The 24,097-nt window shown below is 38.1% G+C and overlaps 1 protein-coding gene across 1 annotated transcript in view; it reads right to left on the bottom strand.

Annotated features, from left to right (window-relative positions):
• Positions 1 to 1,209: 1,209 nt before the first annotated feature.
• The window catches only part of ANKRD55 (ankyrin repeat domain 55), a 46,717-nt gene continuing 23,829 nt past the window's right edge, over positions 1,210 to 24,097 (bottom strand). The window contains exons 7-11 of the mRNA XM_054286184.1: positions 16,731 to 16,915; positions 14,928 to 15,095; positions 12,437 to 13,101; positions 6,881 to 6,982; positions 1,210 to 1,959 (exon numbers count right to left, since the gene is read on the bottom strand). Coding sequence (XP_054142159.1) covers positions 1,706 to 1,959; positions 6,881 to 6,982; positions 12,437 to 13,101; positions 14,928 to 15,095; positions 16,731 to 16,915 — 1,374 coding nt within the window. The 3' untranslated portion in view covers positions 1,210 to 1,705. The remainder of the gene's footprint in view (positions 1,960 to 6,880; positions 6,983 to 12,436; positions 13,102 to 14,927; positions 15,096 to 16,730; positions 16,916 to 24,097) is intronic.

Here is a 24,097-nt window from a genome sequence, read left to right as displayed (position 1 = left end):
AGGTCAGGGGCTCTGTAGAGCAGAGAGAGCAGCTAAGCCATTGATCTCGTGGAGCAAATACCAGTCTGCTATACTGCAGGAGAAATTCTGGACTTTTCAGTGAGACTGGCCTGAACAGGATGGCTCAGGTGCAAAGACAGAGCATGCCAGAATTGATTTTTCTTTTAAAAGTGCGTGCATCTGTCATGCAGTGTTTTTTGCATCTAGCTTCAGGGAATAGGTTGTCTGGAAGGTCCAAGCACATGAGCTTTTTACTCTTATGTTTTGCATCAAGAAGCTAGATGTTTACATCACTTGTTGAATTTGAGCTTTATACCCTGACATTTGGGTGAGATGTTTAAAAATAAAACATTATTTTATTTGTGTGCAAAAGTTCCCTCTTCCCTGTGTTGCATCAGAGCAGCTGTTGTTGTGCTCTGCTTTTTTTCTTTCTGGGACTGTCTGTGACAGCCACCAGCCATCCTGTTTACAGTCGTTAGCGCAAGGAAATTGGAAACTGCAGCTACTGGAACATGATTATCTTCTTCTTCATGTCAGGTTTGTCTTTTACTGTGACACAGCAAAATAAATGTTTGTACAGCTAATAGGACATTTATCTAGAGATAAGTAGAAGTGCCATGTCCTTGCTGAATGAGCTGCTGATGTAGAGCTAATTTTGGACCAGCTTACTAGAAGTGGTGATACAAAAGTGTGACAAAAAGGGGCAACCTCCCCCAGCCCACAGCCCTTCTATAATCAGAAGCAGAGAAGCCTCTAAAGCAATTGCAGCAAGATTTAGATAAGAACCCTGAAGCAAGCAAACGCTGGCGTCTTTGTTAGCTTCTAGGAAAGGACAGTCTTGTGCAATGTTTAGTTAAAGGCTTATACCACTCATAAAGGTTCTTGACTGAACAGCAGTCTAGTTAAAATTTCCTCCAGTTCAGTGATCAAAGTGAAACAATGCCTAAAACTCAGGACTGTGCAACCCTTGTTTTATAACGATAACAGTACACAATTGCATATTTGTCACTGAGGAGTATGGAGAATTAAATAAGACGTAAATCTGTCTGTGAAATGAACAGTTTTGAACAGTACATGCTAAAGGTCTGTCTGTTCCACAGTAATTGGTGTTTCGTTGTACTTTTTAAACTTGTTGAATTCACAAAACCCACAAACTTACAATTTAGAAAATGTGTGAAAAACAAAGAGACAAAAGACTTCAATTGCTAAAGCTGCCTTTTATTTTGAGTTTATTTTCTCAATCTTAAAAAGATTCTTTTTACGGCACACAGCATCAGAATCAGCACCTTTGCATTTATGAATTACAGAGAAGCCCTGTCAATTTGTTTCCCTAGTTTCAACTTTTAAATCATGCAGAAAACCTTACTGTTTGTTCCTTTTTTCTGTGAAAGGCTTAACAGCACATTGCTGCAACAAAATCATGTTATGAGGGTGGGTTCCATTCACAAAATAAATTTACTACACATTAGATGTTGATTAAGTAATTTCATCATAAATGAAAATTTTAATGCAAATGCATATACATATATACACACACAGTGCAGCTTTTGTTATGTGCTACCTTATCTTGGTTTTTGTTATGCTCCATCATTAGTGCAAATTAATGAAATTTAACTGTAAAGTTATCTTTTAAACAGTAACTGTAAAGTTATTTTTTAAGCAGCCACTTGGACATATTTCAACTAATTTAGGCCACTATAATTAATTAATTTTCAGCATCTGATTTGGCAACTGATTTCTCAAGCTCCTCTTCAGGATTAGATTTCTTCTGGTTTGGGATAGCAGGTAGGACACAGCTTGGTTTTAGATGTTCTCCTGATAGACCAGGCAGGAGAGAATAGAGGATCTGACTCTGAGAATGTTCTGTTTTCGGAGATCTGGAGACTGGAGCTGGTGGGAAAATAACTGCACCAGTCCGTACGGACTTAAACTTCTTAGCATCCTGAGATGGCAGCTGAACTAGAGGAAATAGGAAAAAAGAGAAAGTGCACAGAAAGTGAAAAGCATGGCATTTTTACAAATGATTTTGCAACTTCCTTTGAACTGTTGTCTCTTACTGTGTGTACTCAAGCCTGTACTTAAAAAATGTGATCAAAATACTAATAAAATATTGTATTTTTGTATTCAGATGAAGATAAGCCTGGCAAGGGTTATCTTCATCTGAAGGGAACAACTCCAGTGTTAAGTGATTTACTTTTGATTTAGTGACCAGTAAGTCTTGAAAAGTTCAAAAATTCACTTTTGATAAGCAGAGAACCCATCATTTGTCTGGAGGAGACTTGGTCCGTTTGAGAAATTTTCACAATATTTTTTTTCATTAGAAATCACAGACTGACTGCAACAGAAGTGTTCCATGGGAATATATTATTTCTAACAAAAATGCTCTATTGCTGAAGGTAAATGCTGATCAAAATCCAAAGAAGATGAAATGAAGAATGTGGGATGTTGTGTCTAGGTTCCTCTAGGCACAGTCAATCATAAACAAAAGTCCACACATGCTCTACTATTCATGGGCCACAAAAGTAGCCCATGACCCTGTAGCACACCAAGACATACCAAAACACTTGAGAGGCACACCCATTATGTATCTCTGTTGTTGTCTTGTGATAATGCCTAATCTCCAGCTCACAGTCATCAATGTAACATTGTTTGTGCTTCTAAGCTAATATAGTTCTGTATTTTCTTTAAATTGAAATTATCAGGATCCTTCTTTCAGACAACTCACTAATTCCCTGATTTTTTTAAAAGGAGAATTCAAAACCGTAATTGTAGACCTATTTTTCTGTGCTGTCAATTTATTGTGAATTGCATTAGCTTCTTTTCATTTGATCTCTATTTTATTCACAAGCTCTTTGTATACAAACAGTTTTGTTTTTTATAGTTTAAGTGCATAAAGAGTTCTTTCTGGAGCTACATAATCTCTGTTTTGGCAACAGAATTTTGCAATTCTTTACATTAATTTTTTTGTTGGTTGCGTTCTCATTGTATTTGTGATTTCCTTCCATCTGTGTATTTGTGATGAATTATCTGAAAGGCTATTAACACTTTCCTCTTCAGTGTTCTTGCTGGAAATTTTGTGCTTCATTTAATTTGCCCCAGTGAAAATAAATGCTACCTCTCTAATGTTGGCTGTGGGCCCTCACTGCATATATTTGTCCATCTATCTACCTATATCTACCTATATCTATCTATCTATCTATCTATCTATCTATCTAACTATACACATGGTACAAAAGAGGCTAAAGTTCTTGTCATAATCCACTGTGGCATGCACCTTATACTAATTTAATAACTGATTATTTTTTTTTCAGGAGCAGTACTTTTCTAAAGCTTATCAGGTATGGATTTAGGCCAAAGCAGGATCTTTACAGAGAGGATTTAGAAACTTGGCAGATTCTTTTCTTTTTAAGCTAATTTCAATTACTATTCAAGTTGTGATTACCTGAGCAGACAGTGTTTACTACAGCTGCCTGGCCTCCAGCAGTGTACTGTAATTCATTGGTCATATTTAAGATTCATTCATGTTCAGAAATTCAGTAAATCACTTCTCCTTTCCATAAAAAACACCCAAATCATTAATACTTTGCTTTAGTTGGTGCTGAATTTGTGTGAGTCTGGGAGGGCTATATACAATAAATGAGCCCATTTGTTTTCTGGCATGTGGTAGAATACTTTGAGTTCACTGAAATTTTGGTGTGCATTCAGCAAATGTTGAGAGGCTTACTTGTGTCCCTCTTTGGAACATGGTCATATGTTAATATATTCAAAGTTCACATCTGTGTGAAAAATATCTATAAAGCTTTATGTGCTTTATGTACATCATTAAAAGCATTAAATGATGGACTTAAGTAGGCCAAAACCACTGTAGCTTAACTTCAACCCCATGACAGCAAATCATAAACATTTGAGCAGCCATCACAAACTCATGCTCATTGAAAGAATCCAAACACCAATGCCTTCCACACTGTCCCACATACTGTGCTCAGTTTAGGATATTCAATTTAGGACTTCAGGGCTGGTACATGGATGGCTCTGAAACAATGCATATAATGACAAGTATTAGTACATGTACTGAAACACATGAGCCTGGACCCAGAGCTGGCATCTGTGGGAGGCAGAGCCCTTAAGGCCCCAGGAGCTACACACGGGAAAAGCACCATTAATGATTCACACAGAGGGCAGAGTTGGTCACCAAAGACCTGAACAGCAGGAGCTACTGGTTCAGGAAGCCTTTTCCACTCAGCAGAGACTCTGGAGTGGCTGCTATTACAAACTGCAGAGGCAAAGCCAAGGCTGTCAGAAAGGCATTGCCCAAGGAATATGGAATCCAACAGAAGAATGGGTCTTAGACTCCCCTCCCTTGCAAGCAACAGTGGCCTTCTGCAGTGGTGTGGGTGCTCTGTGGAATGCTTTGCTGTTAACTTGGGAAAGAAGAAAAGTCAAATCACGATGAAAAATGGCAAAAAACAACCACAGATCTCCAGAAAATACTGTTAAATGACCTATAGAAACAGATTTTAAGTTTGTTTTTTGAATTTGTTGTTGTGGTGGTTTTTTTCCCAGCAATTAATAATGTCACCTTTTTGTGTATCAGACACATGTTGTCTCCTCTGATGCTTCCAGTAATACTTGACCTTCTTAACTACATCTAGAAGTTCCATATTTTTTTGAAGATTTTTTCTGGCACTTTGTGGGGAGTGTGTGACAGTCTGTTTTCCAGGGGTTGTTGGAAGTATTGCATGATGAGATAGAAAGAGTGTGTGGGGGATGAAGCAGCAGCCTGCAGAATAGGAGATGCAGTCTGTGCTGAGGCTACTCAAGAAGTCATGTGAGGGATCTCTGGCCCTGGGAATATCTGAAGGGTGAGAATTTATTGTTTAAAATCACTCAAGTACTCTTCCCAGGCTACTGTTTCATTCCTATTTTCCTCTTTCTAATGTGTATTTTAAAACATTTTTACTGAGAGATTAAAAAGTTCTTCCTTCTTTTTTCATTGCCAATCCTTTTTGGGGGAAGATACTTCTTCTTTCTCTATTTCTGAGTAGTTTCGGTTCTCATTCTAGTTTTTGCTTATTTTATTGTTCCAACTTCTTGGTAGCGGTTTTTTTTTGGTTTGTTTTTTTTTTGTTTTGTTTTGTTTTTTTTTTTCTTAGTGTATTTTTAACACACATCTTGTGTATTAAAAATACTAGAGAAAACACAAATATTTATACTCAGACTTTGTTGCTGGAGCACTTTACCTGGATAAAGGCTATGTCCAAAAGGATATTTTTAGGGCTGGATGGAGGATGAGTGTGAAATCTCATACTAAGATGAGACTCTGAAACAGTAATTTAGAAAGCTTCATCAGCAAATATGTCATTTGTGTTAACAAGAAATACAGTCTATTTTTCAAATAAGTTTGCTTTTCTGTTACTGGCTTGAACTAATGTTCAAGCAGTAATGGCACCTGGATAAATGTGCTGTGTTAGTTAAAAAGATGATTCTTAATTGTGACAATTGTATCTTATTTGTAAAACAGTTTTTGGCATGAGTTTAGAACTAAATTCTTGACTACTTGTATGAAATAATGCAAGAACAACAATTATTAGGAAAGATTTTTTAAGGATTTTGCTTACAACTATGATTTAACTAGAAGACACAGAGAACAGGAGTAGAAAGCTTAAAAACCAGAATGCTTTGACCTAGGATTTTAAAAGCAACCAAATGCAATTAAATTATTTTCTTCCTTCTGAGCAGACAGAGAATACCACCTCAGTAATTCAAACATCTTTTCTTCTTCCTGTCTCATGTAGAAAAGAGCAGCAGCACAGGATTCTGTATATCCCCACCCAATCTGATGGTCCCTGTAAGGCTGTCTCTGCCTATTTTCTAGCAATATTGTCATTACTGCAGAACTGCTTCTGACGTTAAGATTATACGTTGCAGGGAATCTTAAATTTAGACCTGAATGTCTTTTGGACTTGGCTGATCCACAGGATGACAGTCAGAAAACTGTAAATCCTCATCCAGTATCCACTGAGCACAAGAATGTGAGGTTAGGATGCTGCTGGGAGTAGGGCTGATGTCTGTATATGAAGAAAACTACAGCCTGGAACAATCCCAGTCTTGACACTCTGCTGGGACTCTGGAAGTGGGGTGAAGCTCTCCTGCTCCTTGGGACCACTGCTTCCCAAGCTGAACATGAGCCAACAATGTGCCCATGCAGAAATACAGCCAATGGCATCCGTGGGTGTGTTTCAGGAAGATCACTGCCAGCAGATTGTGACAAGTGATTCTTCCCCTCTACTCAGCTTGGCTGAGGCACATCTGGAGTTCTGAGTCCAGTTCTGAGGCTCCCAGTACACAGAGGGAGGGGGAATCCTGAAACAGATCCAATGGAGGGCAATGAAGATGACTAAAGGGTTGGGGTGTCAGCCTTAAAAGGGAGACTGACAGTGCTGGGGCTGTTCAGCCTCAAGAAGAGAAGGCAGCTCAAAGAATCTTGTCAATATGTATAAATGTTTGATTGTGTGGAGTAATGGAGAAGGAGACAGACTCTTCTCAGTAGAGTCCTACGGAGGGAAAAGAATCAATGGCCACAAATCAGTACTAAGAAACTTTTTTCTCTGAGGGTAGTCAAACACTGAGAGATGACACAGATAAAGTGTGTAGTCTCAATCTCCATTCTCAGAGATATTTAAAACAAAACTGGTGTGATCCTAGGCAATGTGCTGTAGGTGACTTCTCTGTGGACATGAGGATGGACAGACAGTCTCCAAAGGTGTCTTCCTACCTCAGCCATTCCATGATGCTGTGGAAAACAAACATGAAACCTCTCTCAAGCACTCAGATGGAGACATGCAGTGTGATACAGTAACTGACACTTGTCTGTACTTACTTTTGCGAGCACTGTGGTTGGGTATTGGAGCTAGGCTGTTCTGTACAGGTATAACATTTTTCATTTTGTGTTGGTCTATGGACATCTGTCGAAAACTTCTACCTGTGAAAGAAAAAGAAAATCATAATGGAAACAATTGTAACTAGTGTGGTGAACTGTGCATTTCTGGCTTCCAGAAAAGAAAACTTAGTATTTCTCAGAAATATGTAATAACAAGAAACCACTGACTGAAAAAAAAGAAGCTGTTGCGTAGTTCACTTTAACTCACAAAAAGGGCTGATTGATTGAGTACAACCTTCACATATACCCTTATAGTTTCCTCTCATATAATATAGCTTTAGGTCTTAAAATGGGCACAGTTTATTAGCTAGGTCTCTGTAAGAATCTTTGGAATCTAAACCTGTAAAATTATTCAAATAGATGATTTGATCTTAAAATTGAAGCTTTAGTTTTCAAAATGTCCTGATAGGGTCTCAGCCTTTATAAGTATTAAAACAAAACCAGAGTTCAACTGCTGGTTGGAAAAGGACATTGAAAACTATTAGCAGTAAAGATGAGCTTTGAAAGGGTTTTTTTGCAGGTGAAAGCACATCATAACTGACAGAAGGCTATACTGATCCTTATAAAACCATGTTTATGGCAGTACCATTTTCATCAAGAAGAGTATATACTGGAAAAGGAAAGGTTGGTTAATTCTGGCATGTCATTATTTAAGATTAAAGTTAACTTAGGTCTAATACTATTAAAAAAGACAGTAAGTTAGATGATGTAATGCATTTCATTGAATAAAGGACACGTCTAATACTGAAAAAAGTAGGAACTCAAGCACCAAGTTAACATTTTTACCAGATCTTTTTCCTGAGCTGATCTTATTCTGTGATGCTTGAGTCCCTCAAATTATTTTTCATGTTATCACCAAGTCTGTGATGAGCCATGTAATGGGATGTCTTGTCAAGCAGCTGCTCATCCAGCATGGCTTTGCAACGTAACTCATTGAAGAGCAGGCATATGCTCTGTCAGCACACAGGGACAAGGGGAGACACGGGGTGGATGTAGCAGGACATCCTAAGCAGGAGGAAGAGATGGAATGACATTAATTGCCTTTCTGGCTTTGCAGCTGGTACTTGAAAATACCTATGTGTTGTTGGGCTGTGCAAGATAAAGCTGTAGAAAAAGAGTTTTCTAAAAGTTTTCTAAAGGTGCACAGAAGTATCTGTCACAGCTGCTGTAACTATGTTGATGACTAAACAGATTCTGTGTGAAAGGAGTTACTGTGGTGTTGGTCAGGCAAACCACCATGTTACAGTGCAGCCTTCAGCCCAGCATGGAGCAAGGATCTGGTCTAAAAGCCACAACAGCTGATAGACATTGGGTCAGTCTGCTGGATCCTGTGGTTAAGCTGATGTGTTTGAGCTAAAGCATGAAGAATCTGCGTGAAGAATCTCTGCTTAATAGAAACAGACTTCAGTCTGGTTTCCCTGTGTTTTACTTTTTAATATCTCTAGTGTCTAGTTGGTAAATTTCTTCTATAGACCTTGCATCCACTTTGCACAAAGGACTAAATATATCAATTCCAATATAGCAGAGAATTGTTTGTTGCTCTCATTAGAGCAATTCAAGTTATATTGGTTTCTGTAATGCTTATGTTGAGAACTAATGGCTTATTGTGTATGTACCATTATGGCTTTGATGATGGGAGGTAGTTGTTGCTATCAAGAGATATGTTCATTTCATAAATGGGATATCTGTCAGCTAAACAATGGTACAAAACATAATCATGTTTGCAAGGATTATATGAATGCTTGGAAAAGAATCCTTGTTAAAAGTTTTGGCAGCAAGTGGAAGTTTTCTTCTACTTTTCCTTTCTATCTGTTTCATGTAACATCTGGAAAAACAGTTTTTCTCTCTCTAAAACATCATCTTTGCTGTCCCCAAGAGCACATTTATGATTCCAGTTATTTTTGAATAAATGGAAAAAAAACCAATTTCATTCTTATAAAATGCAGGACTACATTTGGGTCTTTTTAGAGGCTGTATTTTTTTATTTTAATTTTTCCTTGCATTTTGGAAGGTGAACCACATAGTAATGTATTTTGCGTAAAAGTTGTTAATGTTATGATGAATGTCTCAGAGTAAATTGGTTCTTAAATTTGAGAAAGTGACAGCCACACTGATCAGCTTTGCTCTGCTTTCCTAGCCAAAAAATGCTTCTTGTTGAACTATACCATACTGCTTATACCATCATAAACTTAATAATAGCCCATTTTTTACATTACCTATTCAAGTAAACAGAAGGTACTGTAATAAAATCTGTAATAAAGTATCATCTTACATTTGGAAATTTAGTAACCCAAAAGATAAGTGGGTGATAGGGATCTCAGCTGTCTTATATTTGAGACAGGTTCCTGTTACCCATATCACTTGGAATTCTCTACTTCCACTCCTTTTTACTGTAGAATGTAGATGGGAGTACCTTTTGCAAAAAAAGATGATTGCAAAGCTCATAAGTAAATGCTTGAGATTTTTGATGCTAGCTCAGTACTGTGGGTGGCCAACTCTCATGGAATTTTGACAGTTTTTAGTATAGACTGTCTTTGCTCTTCTCAGTGGAGGGCAGTAATTCTGAGAGAAACCAATGGCACAGTAATAAGGTAATTCTCATTGCTACACACAGCAACCTCTCCTCTTTGTATGAGTGTTAATGCTCAGCTAGTAAATGGACTCATTTTTCATTCCCAGGAGTACAGATAATAGAACAAAAAACCTCCAAAGGCTTTGACACATATATATGCCAGATGCCTTTGTAGCAAGTGAGCACAAAAATTAGCTTTGACTTTGACAATAGGCACGGTCATGCAAGACAATCAACATTCTGTGTCAACACAGAGAGGAATTTTAAAATTGCATTTTCTTAGAATATTGATACCCACAATCCTGGCCTAGATATTCAGATATTAGGAAATTACATGTAGTCCCCCCCAGTCATGAATTGAGAAATGAAGTATTAACATTTCAGTGTCTTCAAAAACCGGATGTTGTTTTTTCCCCCCTCAGCTAAGTCTCCCGCAGAAAGAAAGAAAAATCAATTAAAAAACCCAACCAAACAACAAAAAAACCCACAAAAAACAAAAATCCCCCCAAAAAAGCCCCAAGCCAAACAAAACAAAACAAAACAACACAACAAAACAAAACAAAACAAAACCCAAACCCCAAAAAAGCCCCCAAACCAACAATAAGCTAACAAAAACCAACAAAAGATATTTTTCCTCAGAGAGAGGGCAGCCTGCACAGCCTTGCTGGCTGGGCTGGAACCAGACTTTGCTGCTGATCCCTGTAAGTCCTGCAGGCACAGCACACTGGAGACCTGCGAGCCCTGGAGCTCATACAGTAAATGCAGTTCTAATTCACAGAAAGTCAGGTGGCTTTAATTACAGGAGCAGACAGATTTAAACCACACACATAGGCATGAAGAGGGATAAGGAGATCTTTTTATCATGAAGAAATGTGAGACAATATCTGTGTTGTGCAATGCATTCCTGTCAGACACTCTCTTCCTCCTTAGAGAATTTTAATTCACATGTTTCAGAGGAAGGTCCTTTTTGCCACCTACAGGCATAGTTTCATTCTTGGAAAATAAATTTTAAAATGGAGTTGGTACAAAGAAAACTGGACTTAAAGAACATTCAGGCTTTTTATTTTCTGAGAAAGATAACAAACTGTCAGAAATAAGATAACTTACCTTCCATTTGGGCATTCAAAGATGGCTCCCATTATAACAACTAGATTTTTGTCAAAGGTTTTCCACAAAAACATTTTTTCCAGGAAAACCACCTATCCTTCTGTCCAGAGCTGACAAGGATTTAGCCATTTTCTTAGCACTGTAGTATACTACAATATTAAGAAAAATCTATAATCACGTTTTAAATAACATGGTAGTTGCTTCCATATCAAATGTATAAATAGTCTAGCAAATTCCAACAGGAAATTTTCCCAGAAATAGCTGCCCTCCAGTTTGGTTTATCCAGCTTGAACTCATTTCTGCTACTGCTGTCAAGTTCAATGATCTCAAATATCTTAGCCTCCCTGTACCCTATTACAGTGAGGCTGTAAAGTAGCCCTGCAGGTATTCGTGTGTTCCACATGTGAGCTGAACCTTGCAGAACCTGGTGTGGAAGGAGTCGTGCAGGAGCAATCATTGCTGGGCATGTGGAGTCTGGGGCTTGTATGGTTGAGTAAGCAGCTGAAGAGTGCATAGTAAAAAAGTAGTGACACCTTTGGAGCAGTTCTATTAAGCTTTCAGGAATGTGGCCTGGCATCCAGGAAGGGGCACTTTTAAAGTCGTTCCTTTTTACACCAAAAAGCTATTTCCAGCCTTTATTTGCACATTGTATGTATAATGGCCTGTCATTCTGAAATTGCTGTCTCTGCTCTAGTTGTCAGACCTGTGTGCAAAGATTTGCTTTTTTGTAGTTCACTTCACTTAGATTTCAGAACAGTTTGCACTATCATGCAGCTAACTGGGGGCTCTTCTCAGGGTTTCTGTTCACTCCTCTTTCCACTGAAGGGTAAGGACTCATGTCTCTTGGGCTAAGTGTAGATTAACTTACTGTAAAATTTTTACTCCTTGTAATGGTATACTGGAAGTTTGGGGTTTGCTTTTGCTTGCTTCATTTTCAGTTAGATATTGCAGAGGTTGGAAGGTATGCTAGATGTGTTTAATTTTGGCATGGGACTAATCCCAAAGGAGATGAATTTGGAGACACTGATATGTTAAAGTAAACTCCAGAATGCAGGCCAGCCAGGCAGATTCATTCATGGACGTGAGTCAAACAAAATACTAGATCCCAAATCCAGCCAAACTCTGGTATCAAGTTCACCTTAGAATTCTAATGCTCTGCTTCATTACTGCTGCATTACAACTTCCAGACCACAGCATAAAAGCATTTGTCCCAGCTCAATTTAGCAACCTTAATTCAGCTTTGGAGAAACCATAAGAACAGCACATCAGACCAAAAAGCTGGCACTCAGGGTGTGTTTAGGGTGGGAAGAGGTGCCACTGCAGCCTGGAGTCAGAATATAACTATATGGGTAAGGGGGCATGGCATAAAGCTGTCCAGCATGGCACTGGACTCGGCTGGATCCAGAAGCAGCTCTCAGCACAGTTCGAGATTTGAGGGCAAGACTGTTCCCTTGCACACCTACATCCAGGACTAGATGTGGACACAAGGCAGCAGGTGTGGTAGTGGGTGTTAATGTGCAATTCACAAAGCACATACATACTACGTGGAGGCACTTATTGCTCAGGTGCCTTATATACTTCCTAGATACCTGCATTTTTGCTTGCTCATCAGACCTATTAAATCTCCTATTTCTCCTAATTCTCTTCAGCTTCCAACTGATGTCCCACCCACATGCTATCTGTGATGGTCACATAAAGGAGACACTGAAAAAAAAATTTAAAACAGAAAAGTTATTAATCTCTACTTTTTTTCTGGCTCAATTTGCTACATGAGTAGATATTACAGGATTTAGGATATAGAGAAGAAAAAAAATTACCTGATGGAGAACTGGGAAGTGAGGGAAGGCAGGGAGGGCACAAAAGCACATGGTGAGACCTATCAGAGTCTAAGCCATTCATCAGTTTGTCTGAAGAAGTCCTAGTACAGACTTTGTAAGAGAGCCTTTGTTTAGAATCTGTGTTCCAGGGACCATCCAAAAAAGCCTGGCAGCTGTCTGTGTTGTCCAGCAAGTTGTGCTCACCCCTACTCTTTTGAGATTTGAATGGAAAATGGTGGGTTTTGGAGCTGGAGGAGAAGCTTGACATTTTGCTCTGGGAAGCAGTTAGGAAGGAATTGCCTGCAGTGATTGGAGGGAAGCTCTGGGTGGTGATGGGTGGGAGTCCCTGACATACTGATTTCTTCTTTTCTGCTATTAAGTACTTAGTGTCTGTGCTCTTTCTTTCAAAGTCAGGGGTGGTCTTACACGCATCTGGAATGTCTTTGCAATTTTTAGTCACAATGCCATCAAAACGGGTGATGATATCATCTACTTCTGAGGTCTCTTCTCCAGGATACCGATCCCTGCTTCTCTCCTTTTGACTGGTTTTCTGATCATCTTTCTTCTTTTTGCAAGAGAAGATCTGGTTCAGCATGCTGAATCGTCCTTCTTTCTTTATAAGTCTGTTGTTCTGGGAGTGCAACTGATGAACTGACTCAGATCTACTGGAAATACAAAACAAAATGTGATGTCAATACTAACAAACAATGAGAAAATACCAATTGTGTTACTCCATTAAAGAAGCAATATTGCATGGGTGGTTCAAGAAAATTAGGATCCCAATTGGTAATTAAAAGACTGAAAATGCTACTGTGTTAATTCACTCTTTCTTATCGGTGAATTATCTTACAATCATCTTAATGATTGTAACTTAGCACAGCAATCTAGGAAAAAAACAAACACATTTTTGTAGCTTCAGTATCTACCAGATGTGAAGATCTAATGATAATGAGAAGAACATGCTATAATCTTTTAAATCAGGTATTTGTATTATGTCATACTTGGAAAAAGGTATTTCGGTCATTGCAAACACTGTAAAAAAAGGCACTAGTTCTCCATTCCTACTGTCCCTTTCCCCTTTCCTTTTTCCTCTTTCCTGTTTGCCCTTTCCCTTGCCTTGCTTATGCTAAAGAGGTCCAGCACAGTTTCAGATTGGTCAAGATAATTACCTACACTAGTGTTGTTGCCTTTTCCAAAATAGAAATGAAACTCAAGAGAATTTTAATATGGGAGGCAATATAAAAGTGGACCTTTGCTGAAGGTCTTCAGGAGCAGTTTTGGAAAGATGTCCACAAAAGCCCACCGCCACAAGGGTGAGTACATTTTTATAGGTTTTAGGAAATTAGCATAATTGATAAAAAGAACCAATTAGGAGGATGGGTGGTGATGGAATTTCCCCCCCGCCCCAGATCAAGCCCCTTCTCTGGAGCCCCTCTCTTGGTACTAGCTGTACTCTGTCCATGAGAATGTATCTCACAGAGTTGTTCTCAATCTTGGTAGCCAGGAAGAACCAAGACAGCATGGGGCCCTTGTCCCCCATGGGACTTGGAGCTCTGGAATTTATTTTGTCTTTCTGCCTAGGGAAAGGCCATGGAAAATTACTGGGAAAACTAGCCACTAGTACAATAGGCTACAGAGCTACAAATATAAGCACAATGAATGTAGAGAACATATAAAAAAAGCAAAACCAAAAATGGTGTCAGTATTGCTGTAGTGGTTTTGAGATGAAATTTTTGTTAATTTCTGACCTTCTCTAATACACAGAGTGCAGGAAAAAGGGAGAGGTAATATTACCTGTGTCTCACATAATACTAACTTCTGACTGGAAAGGAGGGGAAAGTGCAAAGAAATGGGAAGATAAATGTAAGTGCATACTTGAAGTAGAAGAATGGAAACTAATTAGACAACAGCTGCTGAAAAAGGAAGAATACAAAGAAAGGAAGACTGTAACCGATAAGTCTTTTGTTATACTTTTTAACAGACAAGAACTCAGAATTAAAAAACACATCAAGGTAAAGATCTAAAGAAGGCTAGGATAATACTACCAAACCCTTACTCTGAGAAAGAAAACTTAAGATTTATTTTATTTTCTGTCAAATCTGCCTTTGTGTTCAGTCTATCTGTCCATCTGATTATATAAGCACACAGACAGCGCGCAGAGATTTCAAAGAAGCGCAAGTTACATATATCTGAGGGTTGAAATTATTCTGTTATACAAGTTTTCTGCATGAAGGTGACTGAGCAAGAGCTATACACACTTGTTCTTCATAGCCCTCTGCTGTTTGCTAGAGCAGTATTCAACCTCAGCGAAGAGTCTCTGTGAAGAGAACTGATTGTAATGTTTCAGCATTGATGGAATATGAAGCAAATATTGCCTATGGATCAGGGAAACACTACTGAAGGCCCAAACCCTTCGGGAGTATTCAAAACCCAACAAATTTGTTTTCTAGTCAGTGGCAACATGTGAGCAAGACGTGAACTTTACTTTTACCTGCTCTCCTGAGTCAGCAGCTTGATGCATGCCGTGTGCCCACAGTATATTGCATATGCCAGAGGAGTGTTTTCATTGATGTCTCGAGGGCTGCTGTCTATCCCCAGTTCTAGCAGTGTCTGCACACAGTCAGCTTTCCCTGCTGCTGCAGCCCAGTGCAAAGGAGTCCTACAGGAAAGGGGGAGTATCATTAAAATAGATGAACAGATTTACAATTGAAGCTTTTAATGACATAGTGAGGTGTGCACAGGATATGCTTGTGCAGATTAATAATATACATTTTAAGAAATTCTCCAGCCAACTGCTGCAGCTGCATTTATTTAGTTGCAGATAAAGTAGACATGGGGCTGCAAAATGCCTATACCTTATACAATAGCATCTCTTCCACAGCTGGAATTGTACAGTAGGAAAAGTGACTGAAGTTTTCAGAGTAGAATTTGAAAAAAAACTTCATTGTCCACTGCATAGGGGCAAACTCTTCTCATCTTTACACCAACCACAATTAGCCATGGTTGGCAGAGGACTCTCCATGAAGGTAATTAGAGAAGCCTCTCCCAGATGAATGACAAGGACTGAACACATCTACCAGACTGCCACTTTGCCAGTTTCTGAGTTCTAGTACAGGCACAGACCAGAGAACATATAATTTCTTTGAATCTCTGCAGAAGAATCAAACTGATTTTGTTGTTGGCATAAAATCTGCATCCTGTATTTAGAAACTTCTGTCCTGTTTCCAAATTGTTCTTGTGAAAAACCTGAAAGCACAGACAACATCACAAAAGAAGTGTTTAAGAATAAAAAAATAAAATTGAAAGTTTTCTTTCTATTCCTTTTCAGTCCCAGTGATTTCAGATTGGGTGCAATCAGAAACACAATAGAATGAAAATCTTATAGATGTGTTTGTAGTGAAAAGCTTACCTTTTCCCTCTCTGAGTGTAATACATTCTGTGGAAATATCTGAGCACATGGAATAGGTGGTCATGTCTTAATGAACTTTGAAGTGTAGGCTTTGCTCCCTTTGCTCTTCTTTCCATAGAAACACAGCCTGCTCAACTACATTTTAATGATGTTTAGAAACTGCTCCAGAACCCTGTTCATTTTATTTCTGTTCCATTTTATTGCACTTTTCCATGAAGAATGATATTATTTTAAGTACCTAAAGGCCTAAGCCAAGAAAACCTTGGCTTTTGCTTCACTGAGCAGAATAATCAATGTGAATAGCCAGCTGGTTCTCTTTGCATTAAATGCATTTATGAGCAAAGTTCCAAGGAAGGAAGGTGTGGGGTGAAAAAGAGGAAAGATGACTCTTCTGTACTTATGAAATAGAGACTTAATTGCAGAAGAAATCACAGGTCTTTTCAGAATGGAAGGTGAGGTTCCTCTGGTCCTGTAGGAGTATGATATTTTCATCTTAAATACAACAAGAGAACACTGCCATTTCTTAAATACAAATAACAGCAGCATCCTGGCTTCAAGCTGCAGGATCCTATTCTATTGTCTTAAAAAGAATGTTCATTTTTGATTGAAAGAAACTTAGGTGAGTCATAGCAAAGTCCTTACAGAAATAAGCTCTTTTTCTAGAACAAATAGAAAGCTAAATATAATTGTTTCTAGTCAGTTATGGTACTAAGTACAATACATGTGAGCTGAATGGGGTTGCAGTGCTTCTGAGCAAGTACAGCTCTCTGTGGAGTGCAGGGCATTACTAGGCCATGGCCTGTGAAACAGGAAACATGATTACAAGACAGAGCTGGTCTCAGGTTATTAGAAAGGGAGCAGCAATTTCAGAGTTTCCATGGTTACCTTTCATCCACATCAAGGGCCTGCAGGTTGCACTTTGGGACTTTAGCCAGCTCACTGATGATATCGCTGTAGCCTGCAGCAGCAGCAATGTGCATGCATGTTTTGCCATTCTCATCATCACAGTTTATTATTGATGGTCCCTGCCAGTGGTCCAGAATGATGGAACACAGAATCCTGTTGCCACTCTGGAAGGAAGTTCAGAGAGGGAAAGTGTTTTACAATGGAGCTCACACCAGGCTGCATCTTCTCTGCTAGAGAATGCTAAATACAGTAATGGTATTCTTCTGTGTGTATACCAGAATCTCCAGATATAAAAGCCAAAATCTTCCAATCTCCAGCTGGGAATTGTGCTTACTTTATGAATTTTCTAAAACACTCTGAACACTGGAAAAATAATAAATAATGAACCATGGCAAATATCTCCAGAAGTTGTAGAGTGTAAATTACTTAATAGAAATTACTTGTGGTTTTTCCTGTTTTGCTAAGCCAGAGTCCAGAAATGCAAGCTTATATTTTCCAATAGAAATTTAGGGCTGAAAAGAACCTCAGAAAACCAACCCATATCTGTAAGTCTGTCTCAGTACACTTAGAAAAGCCATGTCAAATATTTGTTCAAGTGCTTCTTGAAAACTTTCTTAGCTAGTTTGCTCTGGTGTCTGGTGTCTTAATAGAAAGTCGACGTTGTTCTCTAACCTGCAAATGAAATTGAACATTTTATATCCTACCTTAGTGGAAACAGAGCAAAAGAATTCATTACTTTTTTATAACAACAGAAACACAAGGTTGCAAAGGTCTTTCTGTATCATCAAATTCAATCCCTGCAATCACTTGAAGCTACGTTACATCACTCCTCTTATAAACTTACTTTGTCCATTAAAGGCAATTAGGTTACTTTTGCCCCCATTACTCTCAAAGGAACACAGTTCAAGAACTTCTTTGTTTTTATGATCTGTATCTCTAAATTCTATTCACACTCAGGGCTGATTATATCCTTTTGTTTCTGTTCCAGCATTATTATTTGGATTAAATAATCCTTTCCTCTTACTGGTACTTGTTCTTCAGATGTATTTATAGGCAATCATCACATCTCTTTTGAATTGTTCTCTTGCTGCTCTAACCAAGCATGGCCTTTTAAAGTTTTTTTTTTTTTTAATATGCTTTCTGTTTCTCTCATTAACCTAGTAACCAATTTCCTATTGTGTTTTAGTTACATTTCCTTGAAGAGAGATGATTAAAATTGTACTAGTCATACAAAGATGTTTTTGCCAGATCTTTTACAGTGACACTGCTCTTCCTTATTTGTGTTAGAAATACCTCTTTTAGTATGTCATAGAACAGCATTTGCCTCATTCACAGCTGCGTCCCATTAGAAGCTCCCGTCATTTTGGAATGACCCTTTCCACCTCAGTACTTCCTTAAGTTTTTTTCCAAGCATAGAGTTTCTAATTTTGGGGAGGACCTTCTGTTACTAACACCAAAGTGCCTGACTTGTACATTTTATCCTATCCAATTTTGTCCCATTTATATAGCTCAAGATTTAAAGGTGATCCATAACCCTGTATGATATCCCCATTCCTTCTTGTTAGTCTTTCAATTTTTTATTATTGGCAGATTTCATCAGAAAGCTCCTGTATTATGTGTCAAGTTATTATGAAAATATTAAACAAGAGTAATATCAAGTCTTTTCTCTGAAAGTAATTTCCTTCCAGCCTCTATTCAACATTTTATCACACTCTTGTTTTCTGGATTTTAAGATACAATTTCTTTTGCTTCTCTGTACTTTGTATCTTATTTTGTAAGATAGCTACTTATTCTAAATATATCTTTTAAAAATGGGTAGACATCCATTATCTCAAGACTCTACTATACACTTTTCCTCTCTGCTCTTGGGATTCAGCTTCCTGCCATATTTTGAACCATTGAGAGGATACATTCCAGGTCCCCGGAACATTGTGATCTCACAACTACTCAGTCCAGCTGAGAATTTCCTTAATCTATCAAAACATGTCCCTCTGAAATCAGGAATTTAGTTTTTCATGTACTTTGCTGAATTTAGAGTCTAATCTTGATCATGTAATCCAAGCTTATTTTCTATGGCCATCATTTTGTAACATCCTGATTAACCATGCTCAAATTAAGTTATAGTTGTCTGAATATCTAGTGAAGAGGAGTGTTGATCCCCATATTCAGGAATACTGAGGTCCTGAATAACTGTTGTTTTTATTGTCCAGTCCTTATGCCAGATACCAATATCCTCCGTACTGGTAATAATTCCCAGTTACATATTTTCATCATTAGCATCAGTGAAATCCCTAGTCACATTCAAGGCTAACTAAATCTAGAAGTCTATTACATACTTCTAGGACTACCATAATAAATATCTATGTGTTATCATCCTTCTCTAAGTCAGTTTTGATACAAAAAATAATTTACATTAGTACCTTACTACTTCTGTATTCATGTTCTAGTTACTATTCCTCCAGTTTTACACTGTCTTGCTAAGTCCAAATTTCACATCCTGCAGCTGTGAAATTGTTCTTGCACAACTCTTAGCATTCACATAAGAAATTTCCCACTTTTCTGACTGGCATTTTATACTTTTACAGACTGTTCTGTCTCCCACCAATCTTCTGTTTTCTAGACTAAACAAACAATTTCAACCTCCCTGTGGATCATGTTTTCCAATGCACTTATCATACTTGGTGCTTGCTTTTGGCCTATTTCCAGTTTGTCTACAGTTTCTTTCAACCCTGGCACTCCAAACAACACAATTATCCAGCAGAGGCTTCTCTCCTGACATTGAAAATGACTTCCTGCAGCCCACATGTACCATATGTCTGTTAATATGTCCCAGAATAATGTTTGTTTGATTTATATCAACACCATAACCTAAACTCTTATCAATTTTGTAATCTGCTAGTCTATTACTCTTAATTTTGCACAAAACCCTTTAATTTTTTCACAATTCTGTATACAGTGTTATTTTATTAACTTCAGTTAATTCCTACAATTTCTCAAAATCATTTTGAATTTCATCCTTAGCCATGAAGTACTTGATGTCCCTGTAATTTGATTTTCACTGTGGGTTATATGTGTGCGCTGTATTGTGACACCTCATTATGGAACAAATAAAAACATTCTTATGATACACGCCTGGTTGGACAGTCTATGAGATATTCACCTCCAAAGACTATTTGAACTGTCTTGAATGTGGATGATAGAGAATATATGATGTTTGATACAAGTCTCTGGTTGATTTTGATGGCATCACTCCTTCTTATTCCCCTGTGGGACATCTTGGAGAGAGTTCTGTGTCTATTACAGCAAGTTGTGCCTATAAAAATTGTGTTATTGATGTTATTCAATGTGATTAAACTTGCATGCGATTAAACTTGCATTAAACTGCTCAAATGAGAAAGGAACAAAGAATTAGACTTTTAATGACCACTGTATTTGCCACATGCTTAGCAAGGCTTCTGTGCCATGTGATGAGCTTTATCTTGTCACTTTTCCAGAATTTTTGTGTTTTATTACATGGGATTAAAATGGTTAATTGACGTTCAAACATACTATACCTTATTAGGTATAGAAGCCTCTTATCTGAGGAAGCAGTAATTGCTTTGAAGACGGCTATACAAATTCTGCCTCATTTCAACAATTCAATCAAATTGTTACTTCCATTTCTAAGTGATCAAGAATATTTCCTAATATTTGAACTTTCTGCTGCATGAGATTTCTGGGCGACTGCTTGGTGGCTTTCCAGTTCTCCCTTCTTAGGAATGCCTTCTTATCTTTAAATTCCTCTTGGCTCTTTTGAAATTGCACTCAAAATTCTCCAAAAATGCTTACAGAGCCCTTATTCTGAGATTGATAGCTTTGAGCTGTGGTCACCAAAAATGTAGTGTTCCTGTGGTAAATTTACCGCAGTACTATTGTTAGACCAGGATGTTCTCTGGTAAATTTATCATAGGAAAATTATGTGTTTTTGTAGCCTTACTGTACGCATCACTAAATTTCATGTTCCCTTTTTGTATTCAAATTCTTTACAGCAGAGATTAAAATGTTCTCAGAGATTATCAGTAATTTTTGCTATTTGTTTTTGCCTTTTTTGTTTCTAAATAGTTTTGCAGGACTTTTCCCCACCCCTTCCCTGCTCCTCCCCCATACTTTTGTCCCATCTCACACTTTTATCTGCTTCCACCCTTTATTGATTCTCCTCAGTGAAATTTTCTTCCTTCGATCCCTTGTCTCAATTAAACATACTTTATTGTTCCAGGGTGACTTTACTTGTCTCAAACCAGAATATTTATGAAGAAGAAATCTCCTAAAGCCTGTATCCCTGAGCCCCTGTAAGAAAAACTCTGTGCTTTATGCAAATTTTTGTCTGAGATTTGTATCATCTCCAGACAATGGCAAACAGCCAAATCACTAACAGATATTTAACTCTGACACTTGATTACAACTCTGGTTTCTATAAGTTGGCTAATGAAAGTCAGACTTCTGAAACTTGTGTCTCTCAGTGCTTTCCAAATAAGAAAATAATTATTCAGGAAGTATCTATCTAATCAAGTACCATGAGGAGAATCCCAAACCTCTGTGACACTTTTCCAGTTTCGACACTTCTTTCGGCTATGTCTAATCAATTTATCCTCATTGTTACTACAATCATGATTCTTACATTTCAGCCCTTTCTATGTCCAACTGATAAGCAGAACAATAATTTTACTTAAAAAATTTCTTGCCACTTTCATAATATTTTACCATAACATTACATTTTATTCTGCCAGGTTTTCAGTGTCAATAAACATTGAGAAGTTTGTTTTTTGTTTACACTGCACTGTATAGATGGCTATTTTTTCCCCTCTTTAGAATATTCTAGTAAACTAGATAATGGGTTGTCAAAGAGGAGTCATATGAAAGGAGGCTGCTAAGCCTTCAACCAGTAATGGAGAGATGGGATGGGTAGAGGAACAAGCTATGGACCACTAAACTGGTCTCATGAAACCCAGATAAAATACTTTTCTACCAAGTAAATGCCTCTGGAGATGATATGGTTAGGTCATATCAGTTCTCTTATATTTCCTGTCTGTTTGTATTAGCATGCAGTTTAAAGCTTTCTTATATGTACAGCCATCTTTGTCAGGAAAGTCCCCACTAGAAGCTCTTGATGTTGCTTCTTATCATTAGCACTGAACTTTAGGTCTGCCTGTGTTTTCCTCTTTTCCATTCTGTTATTTTCTGATTTCTCAGTTATGAACCCAAAGCTACCCCTGAGCAGCTTGAGATTTTGAGCATTATTTCACTCCTTTCTGCAGCAACAAACAAATACTGTCACCATTGCACTACTCTGGGAGGTAACTCACTTTTACAAAAAAAGCAAAATTAATTACATTTACATAAATACTTCTAGCTTCCTCCTGGAAACTATCCCTGGGTGCCTTTGAGTTTTATGTTAGAGAATCCCTTTTGTCTTTCCTCTTATCCTTCACAAACAGACACACATAGTATACTTTAATCTAAAATCAACTGTAACACCAGCAGGACCATTAGAAAATAAAACAGCCAAATGAAATAAAAATCTTTTTCTCTTTGCTGAAATAAGGAAACATGAGCCATTTAAAGTATTTTTGAGCAAACCTATAGCAAAATTTGAACAAATAACTTGTCTGTGGACTTTTTTCTTTATAACCCTAGATGAAACTATTATGTTGGTAAATACATCTTTCCCTTCAAATAACTTTTTAACCTTTTTCTTTATTCTAAAATTCAGTATTTACCAAAAGCAGAAGCCATTCCACATTATTTTCCACATGGTTCTCTTGACTTGAAAAGCCTTGGTCTTTAACTCAAGGCTATTCTGGCAGAAACTGTGTTTAGTTACAGCTATACTGGCAAAACTCAGCCGTTCTTCCAATATGTTCTTTTCCCTTATATGATTAATTTCACTGATGTGCCATTTTCCTCATATTCACAGGCAGAGCACTGGAGCAGTGCATCACATCATTACTTTTATTGTAATATGATTTAGAACTTCACCCTAGAATCAGAGCAAGACAAATGTTGCATCAGCTGTGAGGATAAGTCAGGTTGGAATGAGATATTAAGGCAGTTCTCAGATATCTATCTTGTGGTAGGTGCGGTGTCTGCTGTTTTAAGGATGGAGAATGCCAGACTCAAAAACAGAGACATAACGTTGCTTCTAGTCTGCAGCAAACAGTGCTGTGGGAAATGTCCTTATATTGGCAGTTTGGCTTACTGAAGAGTTTTGCACACATTGGTGCTTTCCCCCATGCATCGAGGACTTCCAGCACCTCCCCCTTCTGCACCCAAGATGAGACAAAGCTAAGAAATGGAAACACCTTCACTCTACCTAATTTCCTGGCTGCTAGATGGCTGAACTTGGCAGTGGGGAAGTGAGCAAAAATTCAGAGCACCCTGTGGATGCTCTACCCTGAGAGGACACGGAAAACTGGTCTCTGTGATGAGGAGAGAAGCAAGTCATAATACCATCCTCATCTGACCTCCTGCCAGGGAAACTGTGCCAGAGATTCTCTGAATGCAGCCCAGGCACTTCACAGAGTGTGTTTCTGATGGCAAACCAATACAAATTAACAACTCCTCTGACACCACTGTAGATATATTGGTGAGACTTAGTCAGCTCAGAGAGAAGCTCATGCGTCTTCTCCTAACCCAAGTGCTGCAGCTTTACACACCCACTGAGACAGCATCTCTGCAGAGTCAGAGCAACCCAGCTTGGCTTGACTTTGTGGCACTGTGGGAAAGAGAATGTGTTGTTGTACAGGAAAGTCCTGTGGTCCTCAGAGCATTGCTGCCTCTGGTACAGCTAGGGCATTTAAAATATTTTTAAAATATTTTTCCTTTTAGCAGCCTTCATGTGTGTTGGAAAAAAGTACCGAATGACAAAGGCAGTCATGGAGGCATGATTCCGGCTATCACATGTCCCTGCCTCTCTAACCCTCTCTTTGCTCAAACAAAACCCTGCATGAAACACTGGCCAAGTCTCTGTGAGAATTTATTTTCCCTTGGAGTCTAAGTGCATATGATTTATTGTGTAAATGACTATGACTATGACTAAAATCACTTGGCAACTTTCCCCTGCTATTGCATTGTTGCAAGGACTGATTTCTCCAAATGAGCTGTTTACATGCTTTGGAAAAGAGGTAATTTTTTAAATCTGCAGAAGAATAAGGATTTATTCTATTAGAGAAATGGAAGTATTTGTCTTCAAGTGCCTTTCTGTCAGGCATAGGAGATCAGGACATGTACAGATATGCAAGAAGTGTGTTGCACATACATTACTCATATTCTGGCACCCACTGTGCAGTTACATATAGACTGTGCGCTGG

This window comes from Melozone crissalis, unplaced genomic scaffold (assembly GCF_028551555.1).
Source record: "Melozone crissalis strain CALT ecotype California unplaced genomic scaffold, PUWL_Pcris_2 ptg000005l_1, whole genome shotgun sequence".
NCBI classification, from domain to species: domain Eukaryota; kingdom Metazoa; phylum Chordata; class Aves; order Passeriformes; family Passerellidae; genus Melozone; species Melozone crissalis.
The sequence above is the reverse complement of the archived record's forward strand: the minus strand, read 5'-3'. Positions and strand labels throughout refer to the sequence as shown.